The 10,910-nt window shown below is 30.9% G+C and overlaps 2 protein-coding genes across 2 annotated transcripts in view; one reads left to right on the top strand and one right to left on the bottom strand.

Annotated features, from left to right (window-relative positions):
* Positions 1–10,910, bottom strand: part of LOC126742793 (uncharacterized) — a 255,085-nt gene that overhangs the window by 240,598 nt on the left and 3,577 nt on the right. The window lies entirely within an intron of this gene.
* Positions 239–10,323, top strand: LOC126736781 (zinc finger protein 862-like). Its single transcript, XM_050441357.1, is given in 4 exon segments — positions 239–274; positions 5,364–6,083; positions 6,085–6,288; positions 10,315–10,323. Coding segments are annotated over 4 exon segments (969 nt in total).

A 10,910-nucleotide genomic window follows, 5' to 3' on the forward strand; every position in this document is an offset into this window, starting at 1 on the left:
ATGAAAGCATTACCACTTTGCATATTCTACGGTCTCAATTGATAAATGTGATGAATGATTGTTCAGTAAAAGTAAAACAGGAGACTGTTTAGTAGGGCTTGTATTTTTAACGAAATGCTTCATAAAATCATAAATTTCTTAATCAGTCACCTAACCACTTGCATTTCCTGCACCGATGCATTCTGGAGGACCGTTTGAAATAAAATAGGATTTAAATTTATTTCTGGGAAAGACAAACATGGGTGGTATTGTATTCCGTATTGCTGATACGGCGGTAATTAGGGTTACATTAATTCGACGCTTTCCTGAAGTAACAGCACCTATGTTTCTTTTTCCCTTCGCTGCTACTATTTTTGAAGGTTTTGTTACTGTAGACACGTCCGTTTCGTCTGTGTTCCAAATTGTTGATGGCGAAAATTTATATTTGTCCATAACGTTGGCAAGTTTTTCGAAAAACATATTAACATTATGTTTATTGAACGAGGTTGCTCTACCTAAGCTTGTCGGTTCTGGTTTTCTTATTGAGAGCTGAGGGTTTCCCTTTAAATAACCAATCAACCAGTCCTTCCATTTTAATTATCTTCCAAGGTTCAGAAACGTTTAAGTTATATTTTGTTACACATTCGAAGGCTAGGCGTCTAACATCAATTGGCGATAGGTCATAAAAAATGAATGCCAATTTGAGCAAGTAATCTTTAAGAATTTCTTCTTGCTCTAAAGAAAAAACTTGACGAGATGCAACATATCCCATTGTTACTTCGTCTGGTCCATCTCCACTCTTTAATTTTTTTATATATCGGCCCAGTGTCGTTCGATCAATTCCAACTTCAGTTGATGAGGTTCTAATACTTTTTCCCTCATTTTCAACTGCTTTTGCTGCATTAAATAGCTGCTCTCTTGTCGCCTCTCCACGTGCGGTCGCCTTCTTGTAAGTACGCATCTGAAAATAAAACAGGAATATAGCAAAAATGTTATTTTATACATAAAATAAAACAAATACATGAAAGGGGGTTAGTTGAGCCATATCTCAACTTGCCCCGTTAATTTTGGCTCAGCTAACCCCATACACACGTTTTTGGAACAATTTAACACATAATAAAAAAATTATTTAGAACTGTGATTTTTTAACTAAATATTATTAAAATAACACGGTTATGAACAAATATTGTACTTACTTTGAAGTCCACAACTTTAAAATAACGAAGTAGGACCAAATACATACACACATTCAATATCGATTTTTTACTTTCGCGTGCAAAAATAGAAAATTGACGATACCTCCTCTTTAACTGCTGGCGATCAATTAAATTCATGAGTAGTGATGGTATAAAAGACCTGCACCTGCTCTTTTGGACCTAGTTCGCCATTACGGAGCGGTGCACCTGATCCCAAAACCTATAATACCCAGGTGTAGGTGCACTACGGATTTGTTAGTGTAACGTCAGATCTTGAACCGGTTCGAAACGAATCCGGCGTGCACCTACAGGCCAGATCCCAACTCTCAACAGGAGCTAAAGCTAGGATTTAGTCGGACTCGGACCGAGCATATTACGTTAGAGAATTTTATAATGATGGCGGTTTGGACTTGACAGTTTGTGAAAATTAAATTTAAATACTTTAGTTTTTGTAAATAATGAAAGGAGTTAAATTACGAAAAATAGAATAATATCTACTCTAGAACAGTTGTAGTAACAAAATAGACAAATTTTAGGATAAAATAATATATTTAGGTATAAAGAAAAGACATAGCTAAATCGAGCAAAACTAATTACTAAATTCAAAATTGATTTAAAAATAAAACAAGAACAAAAATAAAATATACTATATTTAAAAAAAAAAACTAAAATATTAAATTATTTAGTTACACAATCGTTTGTGTGAAGAAATAAGATTTTTTCTACATTTTGAGAGCTAAGACGTGTTCTTCACTTGTCCAGCTTTGGAAAATTGTTGTTCACAGGGAACCGAGGTTGCTAGACAAAATTTATCCCTAACCAGAACGCTTAAATTGGGATAGTTATATTTTTGCTCTTTCCACCAAAGTAAATCATAGACATAGAATTTAGAATGTAAAATTTTTGTTAATAATAATAATACCTAACTCATGTGAATATTATTTAAAAATCTTTAATTTTTATTAATTTTAACTATAACACTAAAAGGTGGGAACAGTAAATAGGAGAGGGTCATAAAAATTAAAAGCATAGTTCGAATCTTGGTTCAGCCCGGTGCACCTGCACCTGATTAACGGTGCTAGGTTCACAGCCGGAACTGGAGCAGGTGCACCTGATCCCAAAAAGGAACTGATCTTACCACCCCTATTCATGAGATAAACAAATACGGCCGGTCTACGTACTACGTAGCTTCGTGTTCACTCGGATTCCTTAAAAAGTGTTAGGTTTTTGACATATGTGCGTGGATCAACTAGTCCCGTGGCTCAACTAGCCCCGCCCTTCCCTACAGCCTGATCTGTTGACAGGTTTCTAAAAACCTGAAAGATACAGATTAGTGGCATTTCTTATTAACAACTAGCTTTGCTAACTCATGGAATAATTAATATTTTGGCTGTTATTGAAACCAGGAGTGTACAAGACACGATTTTAATTTTAATCTTGGTTTATGTACTTGGAATTTTCGTTTAACCTTCCTTTAGAGAAAAATATTCTTAAAACTTTAATGGGATTTCTAGTTGCCTGCGTCTGATCTCAGAGTGACAAAATGTTATTATGAGAAAAACCAAAACGCGAACTAAAATCTTAAGTGAAACAACAAGGAAGTCATTTATCTCGAAAGCACGTTCTTTTAGAGACTTTTTTTTGTTTATTTAAACCCCAAATATTTTTAAATTATAAATTTATTACTAGAGCGGTTTCTCAGTCTATTTTGGTCTTATTTTGCATTTTTTCCATGGAAATATTCTTATTTGGGTGGAGTATGTGCTCCGTTTAATTAATTAAAATGCACCCACCTTAGTCATTAAAATAATGAAAAGAATGATGGCAATGGAGACATATGAAAACACGAGCGTTAAGTTAAATTAGGACGCATACGGGAGTGTCTTTTAGATAAAGATATTTAATTTAAACAAAATAAAAGAAACAGTTTTCATTTCAGGTTCCAAAAATAATTTATTTTGACATTTGACGGGCTTTATTAAAACATAGGCATTGTCAAGAACAAAACTGAAAAGTTTTTTTGTATGTCAATTGCGCTAAACGAATATCTCTCAGCTGTCAGATTTGATCCGATTACTGTCATTGTTTACATTGTCCACAATGAGTTCAGAAAGTGGCAAAAAGTGATCGAAAAAGTTACCAATATCGTGATTTAAAATTAAAATGAGATTTGCTGGACTTCGAGTATTACTTACTTTAATATTACTGTAAGTTTTTCGGATGGACAAATACAGTCCCTGAAGTTGCACTATTTTCTTACTTCTTCCTCTATTGCGTTCAATATACAGGACGGTCCGGTTTCGATGGCGGAAAATTAAATGGGCGACGGAGAACGAAAAAATAATAAGTTTGCTATTATAAATAATATTCGAATTTCGATGATTCGTTAATAAATTACAGGGTGTAGTTACTAGTATGTTCACAATTCACCAGTTTTCTAGTAAAAAAATCTGATTTTATTTATTACTAATATGTTTTTGTATTGTCAATCTTCAGTCTTTAATAAAATCACACTCAATTCAAATGATGAAGACGTTTCCCTTTTCAACTATTTAATTTTTAACTTGATTATCAGTTCTCTGCAACAAATTTTAATAACGCTGATACTACTGATATTGCTGGCTTTACACTACAATCCATAATTATTTAAAAAATTATTTTGTCTTTTTTTTTTCAAATGAATCATTAAGTGAATTTATTTATATTAAGGTTTGCACGGCCTATTTTTTAATTTTATTTAAGCTCGTATTATACAACTTCCTGTGTTCACTTAGACGAAGCATAGGTGTAGAGACTAAAAGAGCTGAGCACCCAGAATGAATGTTTTTCTTTTAACTTGTGTTTTTTTAAGAGTTTCTTTTATTTTATGTTTTTTTAGAGTTTATTTTATGTAGACATGTGTCTTTCAATTAAGTGTTTATTAATATTATAGTTCCATGAAATGTTAGTATTATAAGAGACGAACAAATGTATACTATGTAAGTGATATATGTTTATAATAAAATAAGTTGTTTTAATTTTCAAAGAGTTGTTATTTTGTTTTGTAGAGAGATATATTGTTATTTTGATAATACTGTTATAAGATTTTCAATTAGTTTTAAAATCTGTTTAATTTTTCTTTAGGAAACAGAAGCAACGATAATTCATCCTCTTAGAATAGGGATATTATTAACCTAATGGTAATATCTTTGGATGTATAATTAATATTTAAAAATTAGGGTAATTCTAACAGTGCTAACAAAACACTTTTAAACATTATTAATTTTAATTTATATGAAATTGTTCTAGTAAATTATTGTAAATTCCTTATATCATTTTCAGTACTTTTTTTAGGAAAATTAAATAATAAATGGTTATTTTGTAATTGGTGTTATATAGTACACTATTGTTAATTGATTTTGGCAGTAAACATTTAGATTTATAAAATAAAGCTGAAGAATTTTATTTTTATTCTGATCAGTATCTGATGCTAACACCAATCAAAATGGCCCCTTTCTCTATAAGTAACGTTTTTGCGCCTTTAGGCGTTTGCTTTAGATATTACTTAAAAAATAAGATTAAATGAAATTTTATTTCCCGCCTTAATTTGGCCACGTCTTTCTACCATTTTGATTGGTCCAATTAGGCACGATAAACTGTCAAGTTAGTTACAACAGTTTCCGTTGCCAAGCGAGAGGACGCTACCTGATTTGTCAGAGGAAATCAATTTGTATGCAACCACCACTTCTCTATATTTTTGTTTTGTGCTAAAAAGCTTCTACTCCTCGACATTTAGATGGCGCTAAGAATACAAAGCTACCGCTTTTAGTGATGGTGCACAGACTGTCAGGAATCAAATTATCATATAAAATGCGACCATTTTTCATAGTTCTTTAGTTTGCACCAGGGTTGTTACAGACGGTACAATTGTGCCAAATGCAGTACAATCCATGGGGATGGAGTACAAGAGTACATTTCATCTTAAAAAAGTACAAATGACAAACCTTAATTGCTGTTTGATTTTTTTGCACTGAAATCCACCGGAAAATCCACTACGACGACGCGACGCTGCATAATTCGGTTAAAGATTTCCTATTTTGCAAATATTGCCAGATTAAATTAATAAGCAAGAAATTCCATTTAACCAGGCATGGAAAAAATTCACTTCATCTAAACCGAGTTACTTTATTGCAAGAGCCATCTCAGCAGAAAAAGGTCAATGCAATTAAGGATGCAGAGTTAAGACTTTGTTGTTATATTGCTGAACAAAACTTGCCTATGCTTTTAATGGATACCCTTCCTTTATTAAATAAAGAACTGTACCCTGATTCAAATATTGCCAAAAATATAAATATGAAACGGTTAAAAGCTATAAAGCTAATTACTGGCGTATTGGGACCAGCTTTTAAGACTGAAATTATTAATGATCTAAAAAATGTCAAATTTTCTATAATTATTGATGAGACAACAGATTTAAGTGTTAAAAAGTCATTAGTAATTGTAACCAGATATTGGAGGCAGGGACAAATCCAAGACCGGTTTTTGGATTTGGTTGAGGTCGAAGAAGCGACTAGTGAAGCTCTATTCAACATAATAAAAAACATTTTAGTGGAAAATGGAATCCCATTTGACAATGTCATTGGTTTTGCTTCTGACAACGCCAGTACCATGATGGGAGTTGTAAAAGGTGTCCAGGCTCGATTTAAGGAAATTTTGTCTCACATTTATGTGCAAGGTTGCACTTGCCATTCCCTTCATCTCTGCTCTTCAGCTGCAGCAAAAAAACTGCCAAACAATGTCGAGCAGTTTACAAGGGATATTTATGCATACTTTGCCCATAGCAGCAAGAGGATTTCTGAGCTAAAGGAATGTCAGATTTTTGCTAATGAAAAGTCACATAAGATGTTACATCCTAGTCAGACAATGTGGCAATGTAGTTTTTAATTTTTAACTTTCTTTTCAGAATGTTGTAGACAGAATTTTGGAGCATTGGAATTCTTTAATCTTATTTTTTCAAAGAGCAGCTTTAGAGGATAATCTTCCCAGTGCAAGGTCCATTTTAAATGCTCTGCAAAATATAGAGTACAAATTATATCTACTGTTTTTGGCTTATGTTTTAGAATTAATTAACAAGGTAAACATAGAACTACAGTTGGAAAGTAAGATGTTTTATTAAAAAAAATATCTTAGATAAAACTTCCATCCAAACCATAAACATAAATGATCCTGCAAACTATGTGCCTCTTGACCAATTATTTGCAGGGGCAAAAGTGGATGGACTGTTGACATCTTCAAATATTTTATGTAGTAAAGAGGGTGTTCAAAATTTTAGAGTGAGGGTCTTAGATTTTTATATAGAAATGTGTAAACAAATTAAAAATCGTTTCCAATTTGATGATCCTATTTTAAAATATGCATCAAATTTTACACCCACAGTAGCTTTATCAGGTGAAGTGATGTCAATTGCTCAATTTGTAAATTTATTTCCTCACATTTCTGTTGATATAGAGACAGCTAATATGAAATGGCAGTTATTAGTTGACTTAAGAGAAAACATTGCACATAACAATGACATCAATTTATTTTGGCGACTAGTGTCAGAACAAAAAAATGTACAGGATGATTTAATGTTTCCAAACCTAATGAGAATCGTTAAAATTATATTAGCTCTTCCACATTCATCCGCTACCGCCGAGAGAGTTTTTTCTCAATTAACTTTAGTAAAAACGACTCTTAGAAATAGGTTACTAATATCAACTTGTGCTGCTTTACTTCACATTAAAGATATAGTTCAGTTCAGAGATCTATTAGAATCTTTGATGTGCCGCGAATAGTCCGTGTGCCGGTGTTGCTTATATTGTCACATGACATGCATGTTTAAATCGCAAAATTTTATGTGGAAAGAGTCATAAAGTAATATTCTAAGCGATATTTAATCATTTTATTATATAAATAAATGTTTTAAGCATTTTTTAAGAATTTATACATTTGTTTCGTAAAATTTGACTACATGCGCCCACGTACTATTTTGTTAGAAGTCTGACCTGAGTCACAGGCACTCAAGCGGGAAAAGTTGCACAGGTCCGGTCTTAAAATTTATTATTCGAGATTCTTGGGATTAGTTTTATTAAGTTAGAAATTCAGGATAGTTGATAATATTTAATTTAAATATAAATAAGATTTAAGTACGTAAAATGAATTTTACCAAATAAAAATCATCTAGCTGTCTATATCTTATGCGTTTAAAAGACACAAGTTTTACTTGTAAAAAACACACTTTACATCCTGAATGTAATATTTATTAATTTGTTTGCCTCATATTTAGTTATTGTGCATAATAGGAGAGATTAGATGAAAATTAACAAAGATAAATGCTTATACTAAAAACTAAAAATCTTATACAAGACACTACATTTTAAGTATACTGAATCCTAAAACTACAGTGAGGATACTAAATACTTTTATAAATTTAACCAGTCTTTTGAATCTGGCCCAAAGAGTTAATACAAATTTCTAAATTCTGTTTTTTTGCCTTTGTTCTTTAGCAGTTTCTTCCATTAAGGAAGGAAACAGTTTCTCTGTTGCTGCTATGGATTTCAACTTCATTTCGCACATCAGCATATGGATACAAAAGCATTACATTATAATTATATTCTTTATTGTGTCGCTTAAGGACAAACAGGGGCAGTAAGCTGAAAAAAACAAAACTTTAAACTTGTTTAATTAATAAAAATAGGGGTTTCTTACTATGGCAAAAAAGGGACTTTTTTCCAGAGAATGAAGGAAGAATCAGTCTTTATTGTGTCGCTGAAGGGCATATATTGCTGCATGTTGTCAATGAGCCACAAGATGAGATTGGAACAAAATTCGTGATAGGGACTTACTAATTTTTGATCAGTTGACTGTCGTTTTCTATAAACGCATTCAATTTTTTTACCTATAAATACTCTATTATTTAAATGTTATTTATGAAAAAACGTTTGAATATTAAAATGTATCAATATCTTTTTGACACACAAGTTTAGCTCTATCTAGGTCATAAAGGAATGAGATAAGTATACTTTTATTTCATATAAATGTTGACAAATTATTATGTTTTTACAGGCACTCCTGAAATAAAAATTCCAATTACTTGACTTTTATAAAATGGATTTTAGTAAGTTCTTTAACAAAAACTAAAAAAGCCTTCAGAGTAGTCCATAACTCATTCATTTCAAAATTAAATCAATAGAACCCTAAGATATTAGGGTACTAACCAGAAACAAATTAATTTGTCTTTTACAGCCACCCTTGGAATAAAAATGCAATTTTCTTGGCTCTTAATAAATTGATTCTAGTCATTTCTTCAAAAAATAATAAAAAAACCTTTAAAAAAAATACTTTAAAGTTCATAAATCAATAACGGGAAAATTTTGACTGTTAGAACTCAAGGTATATATAAGATGCCAATAAGAGACAAATTTTTTCCTTCTGGAATAAAATGTCCATTTTCTTCCGACTTTTAGTTATTAAAATTCAGTTATTTTTATAGAAAAGACTAGGAAAGTCTTCAAAGTAGTCAATAAATCAATAATAACGAAATTTTTACTACTAGAATTCAAGATATTGGCGGGCCAATAAGAGACAAATTATTTTTTTTCTAACAGGCACTCCTGGAACAAAAAATCCAATTTTTTAACTTTTAGTAAATGAATTTCAAGCGTTTCTTCAAAAAAGACTAAAAAAGCCTTTAGAGTAGTCCATAAATCAATAATTTTAAAATCTTGACTACTAGAACTCAAGATATTATTGTGTCAATAAGGGACAAATTATTTTATTTTTTACAGGCACTCGTGGAATGAAAATTCAATTGTCTTGACATTTAATGAATAAATTCCAATCATTTCTTCAGAAAAGAGATGGCCATAAATCAATAATTGAAAAAATATTGATTTTAAAATATTTGGGTGCCAATAAGGGACAAATGTTTTTTTTCGCACGGGCACTCCTGGGATGAAATTTCAATGTTCTGGGCTTTTAGCAAGCGGATTTCAGTCATTTCTTTAAAAAAGACTAAGAAAATCTTCAAAGTAATCCATAAATCAATAATTGCAAAATTTTCCTTCTTGAAAAAATTACTGTGGTTATTATTAAGTAAGAGAAAAATGTGACTTTTGTTGTAAATTTCTTCGTCAAAAAAAATTCCTAGACAAACACGAAATTTGATCCTCAACTGCGACAACAGAAGGAAGTAAGCTGTAAAAAACAAAATTTTAGACTTATTTTCTTAATAAAAACAGTGTTTTTCTTACTATAGCAAAAAAGGGTTTTTCCCAGAGAATGGTGGAAGAAGTAGTCTTTATTGTGTCACTGAAGGGCAAACAGGGGCAGTTATAATACTAAAACAAATCCACAAACACAAATAAAAAAACACACTTCCTCACAGTAAAAACTGCAAAAAATTTAGACGAATACAGGCCAAATTCGAAATACACCACTTTTATAAAAGGGGAAAAAGGAAAACCAGCAAAATCCATCAAATAATAATGACCTCACCTGACCTCCCTCCCAACTATTAAATGTGATAGACCCATCCTTAAAGATTTCTTTAAAAACACGTCAAAAGTAATACAAAAATAGCCCATAAATTTATTTGGGTACGGCCCCGTAATTCTCAAAACCAGTGGGATAGAGAGAGATACACAATTACTTGCACAGCCTAAAGTAGGAATCGCCAGAACGCAGATGTTTTATCTTTGTTTAATAGACTGGCTAAAAAGAGGTGACAAGGCTGTGAGTGCTGGGAGTGTTTAAAATATTTTGTAAGATGCTTGGATTTTAGTCCGCGGTCAATTTTTTGATATTATTTTCTTGTGATATTATTTTCTTTCTAAAAATGGACATTTTCGAAAGAAAAATAAAAAATAGTATAAAACATGCGGTTTTCCGTATATTTAAAATGATTTCATAGATAAACTATATAAAATCTTACCATTTAAACATGTATATCATGCGACAATAAATACGACATAGGCGCACGGACTAGTTAGTGCGGCATCTGCGACACATCAAAGATTCTAATAGATCTCTGAATTGGACTTTAATATGAAATACACTAATAATGGGGCTCTAAATTGGAAGCCTGATAAAACACTATTTAATTATACGATCACATTTGTAGAAAGTGTAATCGTAGAAATTGAATAGCACTTTTATACGATTACACTTTCAACAAAGGTCATATATTATGTAATATAATATAGGTACCTATAATATATATTATAATACACCTAAATTTTTGGAGTTATATAATATACCGAGATATTTACTAGACGCAGCAACTTTAGGTTCTTAAGTTGCTATTTAAAATTTTATGACATTCACTTGTAATAAAATTTTAATTTTGTTTTCACTTCTAGTTCTTCTTCTTTTCTGTTCCTATTTTTATGTTTTGTTTTGTTTTATTTAAAGAATACTTTTTGTGTTTGTATTTTTAGTTTGTATGATATGTTTTATAATAAAACTACAGTTAATAAGTTTAGTTGATTTTTTAATAATTCTTTAAATTCTCTATAAAGTATTTTTAGGTACTACGAAAAACAAAAAATGAAAATTCTCAATTATAAAACAATGTACCTATGTACATAATAATATGAATCAATTATTATTATTATGTACATATTATATTATCATATAATTATATAAAAACGTTAAAACAATTTAACATTTTACCATATTTATCTAATACCTATATAATTTGATTCCCAATTCCCACTA

This window comes from Anthonomus grandis, chromosome 1 (assembly GCF_022605725.1).
Source record: "Anthonomus grandis grandis chromosome 1, icAntGran1.3, whole genome shotgun sequence".
Taxonomy (NCBI): domain Eukaryota; kingdom Metazoa; phylum Arthropoda; class Insecta; order Coleoptera; family Curculionidae; genus Anthonomus; species Anthonomus grandis.